Source organism: Ambystoma mexicanum, chromosome 3p (assembly GCF_040938575.1).
Source record: "Ambystoma mexicanum isolate Mex_15411 chromosome 3p, UKY_AmexF1_1, whole genome shotgun sequence".
Lineage (NCBI taxonomy): Eukaryota > Metazoa > Chordata > Amphibia > Caudata > Ambystomatidae > Ambystoma > Ambystoma mexicanum.
Window position 1 is genome coordinate 224,388,299 of NC_090925.1, and position 19,816 is coordinate 224,408,114.

Genomic DNA, 19,816 nt, shown 5'->3' on the forward strand with positions numbered 1-19,816 from the left:
ACCAGGCATTAGGTCCAGGTACCAGCAGGGTTACTGTACAATTTTAAATGTATTGAAAGCATTGCAGAAAACAGACTGGAAGAGCAGGTGCGTGTGTTTGTATCGTGGGCACACAGGGAAGGAAAGAGCAGGAGCTTGGCAGTGGGGCACATGGCGGCCATAGACTTTTACTGCAAATTAATGGGAGAAGGGGACCCCACAAAAGGTTTTGTGGTATGCCTGGCATTAATGAGATGGTGCCGGTTAGAGGGACCCAAGCAGGATAGTCGAAAACCCATTGACTTTAATGTATTGCAAAAATTACTGCATGCCCTGCCCTGTCCAGGGTATGCATGGATGCATTTGAAGTGGCATTATATAGGGCAGCATTCGCACTGGCATTTTTGGGGTCTTTTCAGGTCACTGAGTTAGTGTCAGCTGACAGGCGGGATCAGTTGGGGAAGGACCTCTCCCTGGAAGATGTTGAATCTGTGTCAAGGGGCGACAGTGAGTGGTTTAGGATCAAGTTGAGGCAATGTAAGACTGAGCAATAGGGAAAAGGAAAGTGGGTTGTTATGTACGGTGCCCCCTGCAGTGACATCTGTCCAGTCTTGCTCCTGAGGTCCTTCTTGGTAATCAGACCCCAGCAGTCGGACCGCTTTCTGATGCATTCTAGTGGAGCGCCCGTGACCAACTACCAATTTAGAAAAATGCTGTCTACCACACTGGGAGCTGTGGGAATACATGGTAAGGGCTGGTCCTCCCAGGTTTTCGGATAGGTGCCGCCACCACTGCCTTCTTGAAAGGGATGCCCGCACCAGCAGTTAAGAAAATAGGGAAATGGGTTTCAAACCACTACTAACTCTATGTGAGGCTGAATAGCAAGCCTGAGCCCACTATGGGTACTGAGCATACGGAGGGATCAGGATAGGAAGGATTGACTTGCTGATATCTGCCTTGTTGGCTCCTTATGGCACTATGCTTTTTGTATCAACAGATGACGTGGTATGGATTATGGGACATTTGTTTGTAACTCGAGCTGAGAAAGCAGCCCGGCAAAGGATTTTAAGTCCCTATTTAGGATTTCTAAAAAATCTGGTGGTTTGACTTGGGTCACACTGTATACAGAGGCATTCCTTGTTGCCCGCAGTGTACAGGCAGCTGCTGTGGAGACCTTCACCCCGAGTGATGGTGATGCACTTCAGTGGAAATCACCTTGCCATAATGGGAAGGGGCCGCCTGTTAGCTCAGATGCAAGAGACTTGGTGCATCTTGGTGCAAGAATTGGCCGGCACAGACATAATTTGGTCAGAAGTAGCGCCCAGACTAAAATGGCGTGGTACAGAATCCCATGCAGGGATTGAGAAATCTAGGGGGAGGTTGGAAAGAGGAATTGAACAATTTACAAAAGCTGAGGGCTTGGGATTCATTAGACACTGCTGCTTGAATTGTCTCCCTTCCCATTACAATGCTGATGGGGTGCATTTAACCCACAAGGGGAATGATCTCTTCCTCACAGCGATACTAGGGGCATTGTTAAAATCTGGTTGCAGTTAGGTTCTTTGGTAAGTATGATTTCATTTTGTGGGAGCATTAGGAGCAGTGGGGAGGCCACCCCCAAAGCATGGCAGAGTTACAGGGTGGTACTAGCGGGGGAGGATTTTGACATTGCAGTTTCAGCCGTGGGCGGTTTCCCAAAGGCTGCAATTGATCCAATTTCAGACAACGGACGCTGAGTCCTTTATGGACAGTTGCGACTCCTCATCAATGAGATTCTGTGGTCCCGAAGAATTACAGCTTGACAGTTTATAATCAGAAGCGGACGTCCACTGCTCTGCAAACCGGAAGTGACAAGTGTCCCCGGGAACTATAAAATAATGGCAAGCCCAGGAAACTAATGGGCTACCTTAGAAGTCTAAGGAGCTGTGACTTTACTTAGGGCTGCGACTGCCCCCCAAAATGCTGTATGACTCCAATAAATGTGATCTTGTGTTTCCAAATACAAACCAGTTGTCCTTGTGATTCTTAGGTAATGTATAACCATTGCATGGTGTTTTAGACCACCGGCAAGGGGGGTGGGTAATGTGGGATGGTCCTGATATGTTTTTTTAGGAAATGGGGTGTGTGGTGGGCGTGGCAGGCACTACTACTTTTTTGCCCTGCTGGTTTCTGCACGCATTTCACTCACGGTGCTATACATCTAACCCGCACGCTGATCACGCTTGCACCATCACTTTGGCACGCTGTTGCCTTTTTTTCTGTAAATTAGGGCCATTGCATGGCTCTCCTACCTTTTCCCTTACTGTCCTGCCTCCTCGCTGATGTGCCACCAGAGGCAGGCGGCACATGTTGCGATAGAGGGAGCTGTCCCCCCATAGGCCACTGTCTGCTAAATGACACCCCTCTTTAGCACGTGCAAGCAACAGCCATCAGATACCCTGCGCATGGCCACAGGGTCATAGTCCCTGAACATTAGAGAGGTGATGGGGTGCCAGTAAACTGCAATACCAGAGGATACTATTGTAATATATGTGTAGCATAACTTTGACATTTTCCAGGGCACCTGGGTGTGAGTGAGGCTCCCCCTGGGATTTGATGACAGTTCCGGGGTGCATAAGGCTGCATGCAGGTGTAGTGTATTGGGTTGCAATTTAGGGTATGAGGCAGCCTGCATGCGATTAATCCTCAGAGGATCAAACGCACTAACACCAACCGACATCCCCCACCCCCTTTCCCCACTTACCTGTTTGCCCACTGCCTGGTCCACTCCAGCCCTGCATGGTCTTTAACGCGGGTCGGATACAATGCCGCAGGGTCCCTTTTTCTTCTTTTTTTTCTCTTCAGGTCCACCGCCTCCAATATTGCAGAAGCGGGAGACACCCCCTACAACTCTCCAAGGCTAATAGATACCGAGCATAGGGAGTGGGAGACACCACCGCAATCCCCCCCCCTCCCCCCATGTCCGGTATGTTTTAGCCTGATTGTTCATTTTTTGTCGATCGAATGGTACTGAACAAATTCAGGCAAATGTATCATTTGATAAAAAAAATGTAAAAACAAACAATTATGCTAATACCGCTGTACCTAGGCTTGTGATGCATTTCATTGCAGTTTCTAGACATCTGAGGATTCACCTGGCAACCCCAGATGAATGGAGAGCCAAATTGGCACTGCCGGGATTAAAACCTGTGACTTCAGGTTGCATAATGTGAGGCAGGCGAGCTCTTAACTCACTGAGCTATTTTAATAGACACTCTTGTGCTTGAGGGGCTCTCCCGTTTGTTTGCACCTGGCTATACACTTTGGCAACTTGGCATGTTATGGCTGTTTACGGGCAAAAAGGCGAGGATGCGTGTAGCCTGCAGTAAAGTCTGGACTGTTGTCATGAAATGCTTTTGCATCAGTAACTGTAGCTTAGCAGACGATGCTCTTAGATGCTGTAGTAAAAAAAAACGTGAAATACTAAACACTTTAAATACACCTTGTCCCGCTCCCAACCTTCAGAGTCTCCAGCCTGTCAGAATGCTGCATCGAGAGCACGCCTCTCACTCTGAAGACTGACGCTTGGCAGCCCATCTCTCACCTGCATACCACCTCCCCCTGCTCGGTGTGTACGGCGAGAGTGTGAGGTGTCCCGTGTCAATCAGTGAGCAGGGAGCGGCGCAGAGGTCGGAGCTGGATGGGAGAGAGGGGCGCAGCCGGGCCTGCTCTGCTCACAAGTCGGCGCCTGCACGTGAACTTCCCTTTGCTTTGCTGTGTTGTGTGTCAAAGACCGCAAGCATGAGGCTGGGCCCCGGCTGCCTGCAACTGCTGGCGTTCTTGGTAGGTGACCTTTTCTTTTTTTAAAGCCTGCATATTTTTTGAAGTCACGAAGTGGTATTCAATTATGACATGATGAGACCTTTACTCAAACGTGTGGTAGTTTGCAAGCTGTCAAGGCGTCGCGTATCGAATTTTCAGACATGTCCAGTGTAACTGAACGAGTGAACCTTTATGGAGAAGTCGGACACGTACACAGTGTGAGTACATTGCATTTTCCAACGCATGGAGGGAGAAGCCTGACACGTGTACACAGGGAATATACGGTGCATTTACGATCTGCAGAACCAGAATTCTGAAGATACGCTGTATGCCATGTAGGAGGGACGCGGGCCAAGTGCAACGATGATGGAGGTGTGCTAATGCCTCTGTGCACTTTTGAATCAGTGCCTCGCCTGCTTGGAATCCTTGGCTGCTTGAATTGGGATTCGCACATCACTCATTAACTTTTTCGGGGGATTAGCTCTTGAAACAGCCCATGCAGTTTAGAACGTGTGCCCTTGAATGGCTTTAGGAGATAACCGTATAGGGCTTATTTTGAAAGCACTACCTTGGAAGTGATGAAACGCGAGCCTGCCGCCGCAGGGCTCCGGGCGTGTGTAATTATTGTGTTATTACACGTTGCTCGTTTTCAGGCGGTTTAGGGTCAGTGACAATAGCGCGCGCCCGGCACGGCTACTGACGCCCTCGGTGCCCTCCCTCCGCGCGCTGTGAACCGCAGCCTGGCTTTTGCATTTTACGCGCCTTGCTTTTAAAAGAAAATGCATTCCCAAATCCGCAGAAAGATTAGAGAGGTACACTTCCGCCGCGTTCTTAGATTACTGCAAATCCATTTAATCCGTATAGTTTAGTCGAGGAACAGAGAATTGAGTATCCCGTTTGTTTCGAGTGTACGTTTATTTAACACCGACGGTGTCCCCACGCTTGTTTAACCATGTGGATGTTTATTGTGCCTGCCCTGCACTAGAGGAAGGGTCTCGACCCCAAATTTTACGTTGACAAGAGCTACGTCTAAACGTGACCTACTGGCGTGAACCACTGCGCCCGTCATGTCTATGAGGATGAGAATTGGTGACATTTTTTCGGGCGCTTTAATTTCTCTTTCCATAAACAAAAGATTAACATCCATTTATCTTGATGTTAATACCTTTAAAAACATCTTTATTTCCTTATTTTTTGTAATGGTATGTAGTGATGTTAATCTTTATTTCATTATTTATTTATGGTATGCAGTGATGTTATCAAATAGATAACAAAGAATGAAATTTTGGACAAAGCCAAAAGAACGAAAACAATTATGAATTATATGTGGCTGGGAAAGGGAAAAATGGTTTATGGGGTGGGGAAAAACTATTTTTAAAAAAGTAGGTTTTGCGGGAGGACCCCTACCAAAAACAACGAAAAACACATTTTAATTTTTTCTCGATGTTTTGGGTTCTTTAAAAAATCATCATTTGTTTATTTATTCGATAAAATCACATGTTACCTTTTGTATTAATAGTGGTTTCCTAAAAATGACCAAGCACATCAGAATGCTGGAAACCAATTGGGACATTAATTGTGAAGGCTGGCCTTGCATGGCATCCACCTGTGCTCGGATGCTGGCACACGGGATCTCAGTTTTGATTTCCAGAGGTTCAAGTCTGAAAGTGGCAGATTCTCAGAGATGGGCAATCACATTGACTTATATTGCAGATACCCCCCCTTGTCATAATCTTTGAAACAAACGGCACATCTGACTTGTCAGATATAAATTCAGGACCTTTTTTAAAATCCCTTACAACAGACTCAGCCACTGGAGTCACTGCACCATCCATACAAACACATTCGTTTTGATCAAATAATTAGCAACTTTGAAGGATTCCTCTGTAACACATTTACATTCAAGAGTTCAGTTTACCTACATTTTAGGATCACAGACAGATTCCTTTGGGAAATTGCTTTTAATAATCTGTGTGTATTATTGTGAAATGCCTATCATAGTTACTCTTTTTTCCCCCTCTATAACTCAGGCACTCTAGAGTAAAAATGCACATTTTCTTAAGCTGAAAGAAAGAAAAAAAAAAAACGTCTCCCCATGCATGGAACATCTTTTGCCTTTGTTGGATGGTGCACCTGCAGCCAGAATTTCAAAAGGGATCATTGTATGTGTTTCTTTTGGGGCAGCATGTTCAAAAACAATGAAGAGTATTTCAATCAGTGTGTTATATATACATTTTTTTTAAAGCAGTGAATACCACATTCTGTCAAAAATGAACATCCCATAAAAGTTTAGCATATCCCCCAATTCATGCATATTGCTCACATGCCAGCCAGGTCACGGAATTCAGCGGACGATAAATAAGTCAACGCTTACTTTGTTGACTACCCTCAAAAGATTTTATGTCAAATTAAATGGCCTGATTGAAACAATGAACATGTGGAAACCATGTTATCAAGTTATATGCAAAAAAAACTGTAAATCACAAGGCTAAAAGAACATTTAGTTTTATACCGTTGACTTGAAAAGTGTACGAATAATAAAACAACCCAGCCAGACAATATATGAATTGTATATTAACATTTTGAGCAAAGAGAGTATTGTTGTAACAATGGGTGATGTATGCATAATGGGGTTGGGGGAGTGACCTGCCACCCATCTGCCCTTTAATGAAGGAGGCGGTATCACAGAGAACAGCTCACAGGATCACTGCCTCTCCCTGTAGGAATCATTCGGGTCATTCTGGTGCATGACCTATGGGGCATGCCTGGCAAACTCTCTCAGACATATTGGAATGTTTCCTGTGTTTGGTAATCACTTGTAAATTGTGCCACGTTTGCCCAATTATTTGCAAAAACAGTGCTTATAAATAGCACCATTTCAACCCAGTGTTGAAAGGCTGAAAATCCCCTGCAAGAATGTGTGCATATGATCTCTGTAGATCTCCTGGTTTGTGTGCATAGCCAAAGGGGATGGACCCTATTAATTGTGCGCCCATTCCATGTTTCTCCTCGATGCTCTCTGCCTGTATTCACCACCCTGTTTTGTACAGTGTTCTATCCCTTATTAAGTAGGTGTACGCTATATTAATCCTATACATATCAAAATATACACATACAAACTACTGCTCCCCTTTCCCACCTAATTACTTAATTCATACTCTTGTAAAACATAGGCTGAAACCGAGCTAAAATCAGTTTTTTTAAGTCTTGGTGTTGATAGCACATGCCATTTTGCATGCCTCTTTATTTTTATAGATGTAAGTGGACACGCACCAGAATGCAGTGCAACTAGTAGGTTTCCACATGTACTTAAATGTACAATTAGTGCCTGCATTCCGGTATTGGAGCAAGCATAGATGTGGGATCATTCCCATCATGACAAATTCCATCTTACCTTTGGTGCAATTTGGGTGCCCCAGTATCTTCAAATAAAAAATATATATATTTCACAGTTTTACCATAAACAGCAACAGTTTTTTTTTTTACACACACACACACACACACAAACACAAAGCTGAAGCTCTATTTTCCCCTTTCTGATTGAAAGCCTACAATTATCAAATTGCCAGCATGCAAAGTAACTGAAATAAATATAAAGAGACACAGTGAGACTGAAACCATCACAGCCCCAGCTTTGTTTCACATGGCATGCAGAGTTATGCTCCCATACCCTTTCTAATGAGCCATCATTTGCAACACTTTGTGACCATGGCCAAAACATACATTTGCCATTTACTTTTGATATTGATAGTTCACCCCTTGTAGGGACACTGCCCAGTGCATTTAAAGTCCAGATACAGCCCCTCCTTTCACCGTGCTCAGAGTTTTTTTTTACTGTTTTCTTTGCAGGAAGTGGAGAGGGCGGGGGCAGGGGAAGAGGCCCAAGGACGTAAGGCACAGTGTTCCTTTTTGTTTCTGATGAAAATAGGTACTGGGAAGCATCGGGTGAGCTACCAGTGGCTTTCAATGTACTGATGGGAGACCCAGGCACTAGAGTTTATATGTGTTTCGTCGACACAAGTGGATAATACTTCCTCAGGACTCTTCAAGAATGTTTAACGCACAGTTTCTCATACACAGTCTCTGGGAGTCTTTTACAAACATGTTTTTCAATGGCACAATCCCATTGAAAAATGCTTTGTAAATCAGGCCCTCTTTATCAAGCTCTGGGATTCAGTAGCGCTCTGATAGGTTTATCATGGTTGTCACAGGATTAATGTTAACTTGATCTTAGTGAACACAATGCATTTAAATTGACATTGTTGTGACTGAACACAGCACTGATTGTAAAAGTAGTCATGATGTTGATAATAATACAAATAATAACAATAATAAAACTAATGCTAATAATAAATAGACATCTTTCTCACAAGACACGACAGCAATAATAATAATAATAATCATAAACTAAGGTAATATTACATGCATGCTTTTTTCACAAGGCACCTCACACATCACAGTAACCAATCAAAAGTAATTTGATGATTATTTCTTAGTAGGATCATTTGGTAAATTAATGTGTGCATTGAATAAATAGGGCCTGATTTAGAGAAGGATTTGTCAAAGGGAAAACACTGTTGAAAAACGCATTTTAAATCAGGCCCATAGTGCAGAGGTGTCGCAGGGCAGGCCTGGGGGGCTACAGACCCGGGTCTTTTGGTTGTAGTCCTGAATAGAAGCTCAGGGGCTACAACCAAAGGGCCAGCTAGCCCCTTAGTCCCGACACCCTGCCATAGAGTCTGCTAAAAATAGCTAAAATAATCACAGAGCAATGCCACCTTTTAATTTTCATAGACTCAAGTTCAAAGTGCAGGTTCGTGTCATAATCTAAAACACAGTGGGCCTCATTACGACTAGTGCGCAATGGGTTTAACGGCGCCAGTAATGGTGCCAGCGCAGTTAAACCCACTCCGCACTATTACGAGGTCCCCTCACGGGGCCCGCTCTGGACGTCTGGTTCATCCAGACGTCCAGAGCGGGTCCCGCGAGGGGAGCAGGGTTTTAACAAAGGGCCTTTTCGTAATGGGCCCGTTGTAAGCTCCCTCCCCATTCCCATTGAGCCCTATGGGGGCTTGAATGGGAATGGGGAATGACTGGGCCCGGGTTCCCTGAAGGAGGAAATACCGGGCCCTCCATACTCAGAATGGCCGGGTATTTCCCCATTCGGGGAACCTGGGCACGATTTTGGAAGCAGCCATGCCCTTATTAAGGGCATGGCTGCCTCCAAAGTCGTAATGAGGCCCAGTGTCACTTCAAACACTCCTTTGTTAGCTGAAGACAAAAATCCCTCAATGATGTTCAACAACCACAGACACACTTAGGAAATAACTTTGCTGTGTGCTTTTGTTTACAATCATTGAAGTTAAACCATGGATTTTTTGTAAAATTAAAAGCCTTCATAGTCAGATTTGTGCTTTATGGGCGGGGCAAAGGTCTCTGGAGCAGGAATGGAGGGGACTGTTTTCAATACTGATGATGGCTGGATAAGTGTATTTCCTTTTGTTAGTTATTGTAGATTTTTTTTTTCCCTCTAGTTTTTGTTCAGACTTATCGCCTCTCTTCTCTCAGTCGTGCTGACATAGGTCGGTTGGCCACGGCCTCTGCTATATTTGCTAGTGTATGTTATGCCATGCAATGGTGTAGTGCGTTGTGTAATTGAGTGGTATGTTAGATGTCATTATATGATAAGTTACGCAGGAGGATATTGTAAAGTTGAAAGCCACCAATGGACCTTCCATGAATTGGCCCATTTGTACTGTAAATATTTCCTGTTACGTTGAACGCCATTTATCTCCACTTTTCTTTTCTAACTGGAAATTGAATTCAAAACACATTTCTTGCAAATAGGTTATATATTTATGCATTTATTTATTTTTTGCAATTGTGCTTTTTAATTAGTTGCTCCATGCTGGGATTACTAAGATATGTTTTGCCCCATTAAACTATCAATAACAACATTTTATCAATATAAACGTTTTCTCTCAATTAAAAGATTTAAAATGAAAACATTAAACCAGGTTCTATGTGTGCAATGTTACGCGTGGTTGTCAGGCCCTTCTGAAGTCTGGCTGGTGAGCTAGCTACTGACCCTTAGCACCCAGGCACACTGGACACTAACGGCTAAAGTATGGGCAGGGAAAACAGAGTGTAGATGTCTTTTGCACCATTTTGAGAAATAGCAAACATGGACAGGTTTGAAAACTCTGTGCAAAATGGCCGTCCTATAACTTTGGCCGTTGTAATTACGAGCCGAGCATCCGCATACTTCCTTAAACTGCATCCGTCAAAAGCCAGGTAAAATGTGTGCTCTCTTTTTTTATATAAGAGAAACCAAATGTTTTGAAAATCAGCAATTTGGGTTTATTGGCCCAGTGCAAATCTATATGTAATATGTGTAATACAAGGGTCAAGTCCTAAAAATAAAAGTGGGGGGACTCATCAACAAGCGTCATGCACATGAAGGTGAAATATGTACATTTCATTGATTGGCTTTGCATAGCCACCCAAATTGGCATTTGCCTTTCATAAAATCAACATACACACCAAACCAAGAGAGATTATTTTCTTCTAATAGTGTTTTTGAAAACGTTGAAAGGTGCACATGTTTTAAACTCCAAAAATCAAGACAAATGTTTTCCCTGGAACATGAGGAACCGAAATGGGACATTTCACCTTTCGTTGTTTGTTATTTTGCATCAGGTTATATAGTGTAGCGGTGGAGTGTCCGGCCTGCAAACCTGACAACTGTGGGTCGATCACTGATCGGCTTTAATTCACAAGTTCAAGGAAGACTTTTAAAGTTTCTCATTTTAGCTGAGGTGAGTAAGTCTACCCTCTGAAAAAAAGTGGGTGGACTCTGTCCAGCCGCTTGTACCCTCGACTTTAGCCCTGGTGTAATATGGCAACAAAGAGCTTCGAAGTTAAACCTCTGTTCCTTATCACACTTGCAACAAAAATGCTGCTCCATAAATTTGCAGAATGGGATTCCCCAATGCAAACCTCCAGGGAATATGCCCACTCTGCGCCTTCGTGGCTGGAGTAGAACCCCCTCTCGGGAAGCCTGTGGGTGGGGCCACACCGATGATGCGTGTGCAGGAAGGGTATCTGAAAACAATACACCCTGACGGAGGGTGGAGAAGCAGGGAGACGACTCACATAAAATGACCAGATTTTCAAGACCAGGATGGCCAAGAACATAAAAGAAGGACTACCCTCTCACCTCAGAGCCATTCGTCAGGAGAGAAACCCTGGTTCATGTACAAGCGTTTAGACTGTGCTGGGATCTGGTTGAAGGGGCCAGCGAGGAATGTCTTTTCTTGCTTGTCCTGTAACTGTGTGTTGAGAGGCGAGATCAAGCTTGATTTCTGGAGGTAGGACTTCGATATATCCTTCCTAGTGCCTCTCTTGGACGATCAGTAGCCCTGAATCTGTATTGCTGGTGGGCAAATCCAGCCGCTGTCTGTCTTGTGACCAGTGCCTCCTCTCCAAAACCGCTCTTGATTTGGGGGTGTAGCTTATTGCTGGATAGCGCTCGGTCTGGACAGGTAAAGTTTTACTCGAGTCCCAGTGATCGTGGCAGTTCACTTCAAAAATGCGAGTGCAGGGGCTCGGTCTCCTTCTGTACGCCGCTCGTGGCTGTGGTTGCTGGTGTAGTTCGTGTCTCGCCCTGTTGACAACCATAGTCATGGTAACGCTAGAGAACATGTTTGCCAGAAATTGCAAGTTGTGCCATGCTAATTTTAAGACCTTTTTGGGAGTATTAAATTCCCCAAATCCTTCCAAAAATATAAAATACATGAGCTGAACATGTCTATGGGTTGCTGTATGGGTGTGAATGCCTTTATGCCCCTCAGCGGCGGGCCGATTCAGTAGGTAACGCCCACCATGGCTGTTAAGAGACCCTCGCTGCGCTCCGGCCCTTAACTTTGGCAGCCGTCCGTTACCTAGAGGGTCGGCCTGCAACCTCGGGGCATATCGCCTCATTCTATTCTCCTTTGACTTGGGAGCTGGCAAACGCACTCTGGCATTGACGGTATTTAGCCTCTCGGATTCCGTAAATTACTACATTTTCGAGGATGCGATGTACATCAGCGCTTTATATTTTCTTATTGTTTATTATTGTTATTTTTTTCATGGTGCCCAGAATCCCAGAAGAAACAGTACAGAAATCAATGCATATTGCCAGAGCACTGCTATAATTGTGCCTAACTTCGGAGTGTTGTGTTATGTTATGGGATGTTACTGGCATTTATATTACAAGACTCTGCTGTTTGCATGGTCTCCAGACGCTCTGGCAGCTGCAAGCGGAGAGTGGGTTACTTTAGAAGGGAGAAGGGAAAATGTAGTGCAGTTTGGAAATACCCGAGTACTGTGTATGGTCTGTTTCTAGGTGGTGCATATTGAGAAACATTTGATCTTTTCATCAATCTGATGTGGTCGTTTAGTTGTTTTGGCCTGGTACTGATCTCTTAATCTCCTAAAAGTGTATGTTAAAAAGCCTCCCACATTTTTTAAGACTCCACAATGCTAGGCACGACTCCTACTGATGGCCATAGGACAATATTTATGGAGATATTTGGTAGGCGCCCATTCCTCAAGAGGTCAGTGTTTGCACTGATATACTGCTGCATATCCCAGACACAACCATCATTTTGGTGGCAGAATTGCATTGCAGGATCCTCAATTATGCAGTTGCTTGCCTCCCAATGAGAGGTTTACATTATTGCACGTGTGCAGCATGTACAATATGCGATTGTGGAATTTGTGTTGCGGGGGTGGAGATTGCATCTAGTTCTATAATGTGTATACCTAATAGGTCATGGGATATGTAAGGGCTCTCGGTCACACCACATTCTGAGTGCAGATTCCCGATGATTGTCAGCTGCTGGGATCTGCTGGTGTGAAAAGATTTCAGTCGGCCGAAGATGATCCTATGGTTTAGGCAAGGTATTTTGAACCACGACGTCAAAGGCAGCCGACAGGTCCAAAAGTATCAAAAATGCTGGAGAAGTGCCCCATAATGTACAGAGGGACTGTCTCAGACCCTTGACAGGGACAGTCACTCGCCTGGCAGGTCCCCAGTGTTTGACTGCCTCTTGTGTATGCCTGGAGTGGTTGTGTGGCCCCGTATCAGTTACCAGGACCCCAACGACATGCGTACGATTTTTCGTAACTCGGATAAAACTCGTGCAATCCTCAATAAACTGTTTGTGTATGTCACTAAACAACGTACGCACACCCCTAAGTTTGTTTGGAACCCCGGCTACGTAAACACACCCCTAAATCCAACACCAATCATACCTCTGCGTAGTAATTCCTATACGCAAGTGTCTGCAGGCCTGCCTTTGGGTGGTGGATCGAATGATGGCTTTGCCTGCCCATTTCCCTTCCCGAGAGGTTGCACGGTCGGATCCATGAATTCCTATTATTCCGCGCAATAGTGTGTGTGCAATGGACTACATATGGGCCATCCCGTGTAACGGCCACATGCACCTTTGTTCTTCCTCATGTTACTAGTCTTGCCCCCTTGCCTGCCCTCTGCCCAAGCCATGCCCATGCTCTGCGTGGTGTCTTGCACAATACACGCGGTCGCTAACAGAGACGTGCCGAGCCTGCACAAAGTCCCTGCAAAGTACAAAGAAGTGCTGCGTAGTAGATTCCGTGAATGGGCAAATTGGATTTTGCACTATTTGCCACACAGATGATTGTAATAGGGACAGTGGGCGGTAGAGCAAGCCCCCTCCACACATGGGGTGTGTGCAGCATAACCAGAACAGGCACAGCACAAGTCGGCATTCTCCTACTCACAGAACAGGCACATCACAGTCACCAGGAGTGCAGCAGTCTCCCAAGCACGGAATAGGCAGAGCACAGACAGCCGTCGTCCAACCTTTCCATATACATAGAACAGGGAAAGAATGACCACTAGAGCTTAACCTGTCTCGCAGGGGAAACAGGTAGTGCAAAGGGAGCAGCAGCAGATCACGTTTCACTCACACTTAGAACAGGTGTGGTATGGTCAGCAGAGAGAGCTTCCCTCCCACAGTGGATACACACAGCACGGGAAGAAGCACTGCATTATTGCTAATAGGCACAGAACAGCTCAAACATGGGAAGCAACAATGCAAGCTTATCCTACACAGGGCAGGATGTGAAGGGCCAGGGCAAACTGCCTCTGCATACAAAGTGCATGTATGTAATGGTACACATGACTACATGTGTTCATTATGCAGCAGATACAACACTGGTGGGAGCAGTGCATGCTTTCTCCACAAAGACAGCACCAGTGCAATCCTCTTGGTTTCCGCCTATAGACAGCGTGAATGTGGGATCAGTGGGCCACGTATAATGGTCACAGCAATGCAAGCTTTTTTTTCACACACCCCTATTGTACTGCATGTGCAGCAGCAGCTTTCCTCAAATACACAGAACAAGAAGGGTACAGGCGTAGCACTCTACACCCTCTCAACATGGAGCAGACGGGGGGGGGGCGGTGGGAGGAGATATTAGAATGTGAGGGCTGTGTGTAAGATTGGTGGGGTAGGTGCACATCATCCTTTTGGGTGGGGAAGCGCCTGCGCGGGTCCGCCCACGCATTTGATAATTTGAAAGAAAGAAAGAAAGAAAGAAAGAAAATACAGGCTGGGCAGCAGCACTGCAAGCACCGCTCAGGCTCACAGGGTGGGCACAAATCAGAAAGCAGCACGAGAAGATGCTCTGGCAAGCAACGGGTAGCCCTATGGGCCGCAGCAGTACAAACTTACTTTAGAGCAACATGGACTACATGAAACCTGCCCCATACAGAAGAGGCACAGCCCGAGCAGTAGCAGGCAGCATTACAAGACTCCTTAACACAGAGGGGGTACAGTGTCAGGTGCAGCAGTGAAAGCTTCACACATACACACACAGAAAAGGCACACCACATTCAAGAACACCACAGTGTGGGCCACAGAAGTACACGGCTCCTGCATACTCTGAAAAGCGTGGTATGTTGGTTGCCAAGTAGCTTCTGCACGACTGCCCAGTGTTCAGCAAGCCGACTCTGGCCTTGCACAAGCCCCTGCACCCTCATCCAACTCCTCTTACCTGAAACCTTATTCCAGAGCGTTGGTGGAGGCGGGGTGGGGGCAGAGGAGACCAGCGGCCACTGTGTACAGTCCAGCCATGCTCTGCCATTGCCTTCCATTGGCAGGGTGGGATGGGCAGCAGTGCAATTGCAAGGCCTGCACCCGTGATCCACTATCCATGTAGCCAGGAGCAGCAGACCCTACCCAGGAAGGACTCCAGTATGCAGAAGTCTGGCCCGTGCTAGGCATTGGCAGCCTGAGTGGTCATCCAGGGTCCCAGAGCAAACTAACTGGCCTCGGAGGGGCAGCTTCCCGCTGGAAGTCACCTTCTCCTCCCTTGATACCTTTGTGGGGCCCCAGAGATAACTCCCTCCCCTCCAACTCGCCCATGGCCTAGCAGAATGATCCCTTCATGCCCTACTTGGGCAGCTTGTGTACTTCGCTGGAGCATGTATATGAGTGCTGGTTCAAAATATGTCAAGGGTTAAACTGTGTTAATAAACTCCACCCAAAGATACATTTAGCTTCCCCAATCTGTGCTTCTTTCAAGACAATTAAAATGTGCAATAAATACCATATTTACATTCTCTCACTTATTTCCATGTATGCTTCTGTTTGTGGATCTTCACATTGTCTTCACAAAATATATGCAGCATGCCCACGTCAAAAAATGCCTCCAGCCTCTTGACTTTATTTAAGCAATGTAACCAAGCAGGGGGCATTGCCAGTCAGGTAATGCACCGGGCAATCAGTTACACACCTACAAGGGTTATATTGCTATTAGGACCGGGGTACTAGTAGTGTTTTTATCACAAGCTGAGAAACAGCGTGTTTGACGTTTCTCACCTTGTGAAAAAACTACAAAAATAAGATGTCAGTCATGGATTGGGGAGAAGGGAACTACTGGTAGTCCCTTCTCCCTTTCCATGGCGGCCCTTCTGGAGTCAGAGATGGACCAGGAACAATACCCTTCCCGGCGCCAGCAAGAGACAACGCAGCAGAAGGTAAGTGGGAGGGAGTGCGGGGGGACTGAAGTATATGGAAAAGGGTGTTAGGGTTGGGGTATGGGGATGCAGGGACGGGGGGTAGGGAGCACGCTTACCTGATTCCCAGCAAGAAAAGATGGCGGGCTCCCGCTCTGAGGAGGTTTGGAGCATGGTCTTTACTGATGTGGTAAAGACCCTGTTGTGAGCCTCCTCATTTGCCTGAAGGCTGCCACCCTGCCCTGCCCCCTTGCCAGATACTAATAAACAGTTTCTTTTGATTTGTGTCTTTAAGTATTCAGTTCACAGTGCAATGAGTTTGGATATCTGAAGTCCTTCATCCAGGATGGAGAAAATACAGCTACAATTACACTCTTTTTGGTTAACACATACCTGTGTATCAGAGTGGTTTATTATGATTTGTGAAGTTATCTTTAAAAACAGAGTGTTGTTGAACCCCAAACAACACATACTTCTACCTACTAAAGTTGAGAAACTTTGCAATCAAGTTCCTAAGGGTCTGACTGGTGGCAAGTCCTCTTAACAAAATTATATGATCATGGGCAAAATATTTATTTTTGTGTGTGCCTTAACTGTACAAATTGGAGGCCCCCAGAAGAGATTCAGTTAAAAGTATAGGCATTGATAAAACTCTTCATCCACAGCATGTCTAATAATAACAGAGCTGACTTTAAATGTATTGAGCGTTGCAAAGTACATTTGGTCTTGGCTTACTCTTTGATAATTCTTGTAACATCCCACAATACAGTGGAGTATCAAAAAAGCTTGTCAATCCCTATGACGTACATTTCTGTAGTGTCACATACTGTGAAGTCAATGAGTATCCAAATTAGGGGACTCTACAGGTCTTTTCCTTTACAGGGCCACCCAAAACATAGAACCTACCCTGACAGGGGTCTAACACCAAGCAAGTTCATGAATCCATCTTGCCAGTAATGTATAACCCTGAGTTAAGTGTTGGAGCAGGGGTGAACGTGCTCTTTCAAAATGCAAGTTCTGCTACAAGAACAAGGGTTGCAACTGCTGGTGTTTTTTTTTTTTTTATTTGACATGCACCATTCTGTCATGGCCACAGGCCCCAGAACACAAAAACCACACCATCTATTGATGGGGGCAATGGGTCACTTGACTCACTTATGCCCCATTGGGACCTTTAAACACAGGGGCCTGGTTGGACTCAGTCCTGGCGCCTTTGGCACCAGGCTCATATAGAGATGTGAGCAGGAACACTTTATTTGAGTGCAGAAGTGCTTTTATTTTACAAAAAGTTTCCAGGAGCTGAAAGCCTTTATTCCAGAGAACATCCTAATTTGCTGACTCATTGGGTGTGGCTCCCTAGGCCTGGTCTTCATGTGCTGACTCATCGGGTGTGGCAGGGTGTGGCAGGCAGGCTGAACCTGGTGGGCATGGCTTCAGAAGCTCAGTTATATAAGCTGCTCCATCCTTAAGGCTGGTGTTTCGCGTTACTGTGCACTGCATGCAACGTGACGCTCACCGCTGCTTGGACCAGTTTACTTACCTTTGAAACCAGGCGTTCTCCTGCATACTCACATCCAGGAAACCAGTGCTTCATCGCTTCATCTGCAGACTCATCTCCTGACATCCAGTGATCTTGATCCTGACACCACTGCACCGCATACTGCATCCACGAACTCGGACCCTGTGAAGAAGAAGAAAGACAAGGTCAGAACATCGTCCTAGGGCCATGCCACTTTTGAATCCCGCGTGTCCCCTAGTTAACAATTTACCAGCTACTGTACCACAGCAGCTTCGTTCCTCATTCCCTCCGGCTGTCGCCTTGAGCTCCGCGGCTTCTGCCAGGCAGGCAACATCAACTGCAAGGGAAGAAAGCAAAAGAGCAAACATCAAAAGTGGAACGGACAGCAATACAAGAAAACAAACTTTACAATACAACAAAAACAGACGAGGAAAGACAAAGGCAAACAGGAACACTTACCTGAAGAATAGTGGCTTATGCGCAGCAGTACTGGACTACCACGTGCAAGGGATCAGTGAAGGAGCTTGGTCCAGATCATACAAGCACCGCTGCCAGAAACAGCAGGACGGAGTGCTCGCCAAAACTAATCAACAGGTGAGCTTTCCAGGGACAGCGCATCCCACAGGTACCACGGTTCGGGAGAAGGGGTCTGGAAGGGGATCAGGTGCACAAGCTGGCATAGTCACACCCCCTATTCTCCATGCAGAAGCAGTCCCGAGCAGCATCACCTATTACCACCAGTCACCAATAAGCGCAGACAGCGAAGTCGGACCCGAGCGACCTCACCCCCAGGAGGGCTGCAACCATGCCCCAACGCCTCTGTAGAGACCAGGTGAGCGTAACACATTCCTGTAGCTGATACAGTGTCCCACCATTTCTCTTTGCAGCTAACATTCATTGTTATTCATTATGCATTCATTTTTCATGCATGTGAGTTCACAAAAATTAGATGAATAACCCCATTTGCTGAAGTTTATTCCTGCCTAGTGTAGGCGGAGGTGGAAGCCTACTTATGCACACAGAACTACTAACTTTGACATCAGCATAGTTACTGCTCTGTCTTGGTGACTGTCTTCAGAGTATTATGTATTTACGGTTTTGGAGATAGTGCCGAGAGGATCACAACATTCAGTGGGGTCAAGAAGGCCATGATAATGGCAGGAATGTTCGAAGGGGGGTGTGAGGAAATACTCACAATAATAAAGGCAATGTGAGAGAAGTTGGTCAACAAGATGGAGGTGAGAACTAGTATCAAGCACCCACAAACAGGCTCATCATCAGTGCGATGAGTTGTGCTGGGAGCCAGATGTGCCTGGGAACCCGTGCATGCAGAAACAGGAACTGCGTGTCTTCAACTGCATTGTCTGTTATCTTGACAACCACTCTTTGTGACTCCCTAAAAGCTGGATCCAGAAGTAAACACTCCAGTGAAACAACAGTCAACCATGTCTACACATGTCTAACCACTAACACTACTACTTCTCCTCCATGCTATCCCTATGTGATCTCTCCATTGTCTTTGAAAATGTTGGTCACCCCTACCTCTGAAAAATCCTCTCCTATCTTGTCTTTAATGGGCCCACGCTCGGAAGGGTTGCCACCTACCTCTATAACTGTTCTTTCCTATTTTTCCTGGAAATAAAACACCATGTCCCCCTCGCTCCTTTTTGTGGGTTTTCACCAAGGATTTGTCATTGGCCCACTGCTCTTCACACTATACACCGCCTGCCTCTGTAAACACATCTCATCCTTTAAGTTTAACTGCCCCCTCTTTGCCAATGTGCCCAGATACTCTTCCCCTTCCCATCCTTCACTGCCACCATCAATCATAACATCACCAACTGCCTCAGAGCCATCTTTGGCTGGATGTCATTATACTGACTGATACTGAACTTTTCCAAAAACAGAAATGATATTTCTCCCCATCTCCAATAGTAATCCCCCTCCCAGCTCTCCCATGCCTTTCCCAATGGACCTCCCCACTCCTTCATCTATGGCTTGCAACCTTGGGCTACTGTTAGGGACCTTAACCTCTAACTGTTCATTACAGCCACTGCCACAAATGCGAGAATACATCTCTTCAACATCAGAAAGGTTCACCCCCACCTTACCCACTACTAAGCCAAAACAGTAATCTCTGTTCAGGTGCTCAATAAAATCAATTACTACTCAATTATAGTCCTTTGTCTCCGCTCTATTTCATCTCTCCCCTAAACAAAATCCTAAACTTTGCTACTGTCACTCTCTACAACTTACCACGTATCTCTCAGAACGGTGCTGGCTGGCTCTCAAAAGATTTCTTGTTTTTCACTTTAAATGTCTTCTTCTTGTGTTCAAATCTAACCATGGTCTTGCCTCACCTCCACTTTGCTGACTGTTTCTCCCTGTACTCTCCCACACCAAGCCAACATCACTCCTCCCCCTTAGCTCTCTGCCCCTGCTTATACCTCTTGCACCCCCACATTTTA

At 45.8% G+C, this 19,816-nt stretch overlaps 1 protein-coding gene across 2 annotated transcripts in view; it reads left to right on the forward strand.

Moving 5' to 3' along the window:
• The first annotated feature begins 3,571 nt into the window (after positions 1–3,571).
• Positions 3,572–19,816, forward strand: part of LOC138580293 (cadherin-like protein 26) — a 769,589-nt gene continuing 753,344 nt past the window's right edge. Inside the window, exon 1 of one of the 2 annotated variants that reach the window (XM_069650709.1) lies at positions 3,572–3,801. In XM_069650709.1, the coding sequence (XP_069506810.1) occupies positions 3,760–3,801 (42 nt within the window). In that variant the 5' untranslated portion in view covers positions 3,572–3,759. The remainder of the gene's footprint in view (positions 3,802–19,816) is intronic. The other variant, XM_069650708.1, reaches the window with a different exon arrangement.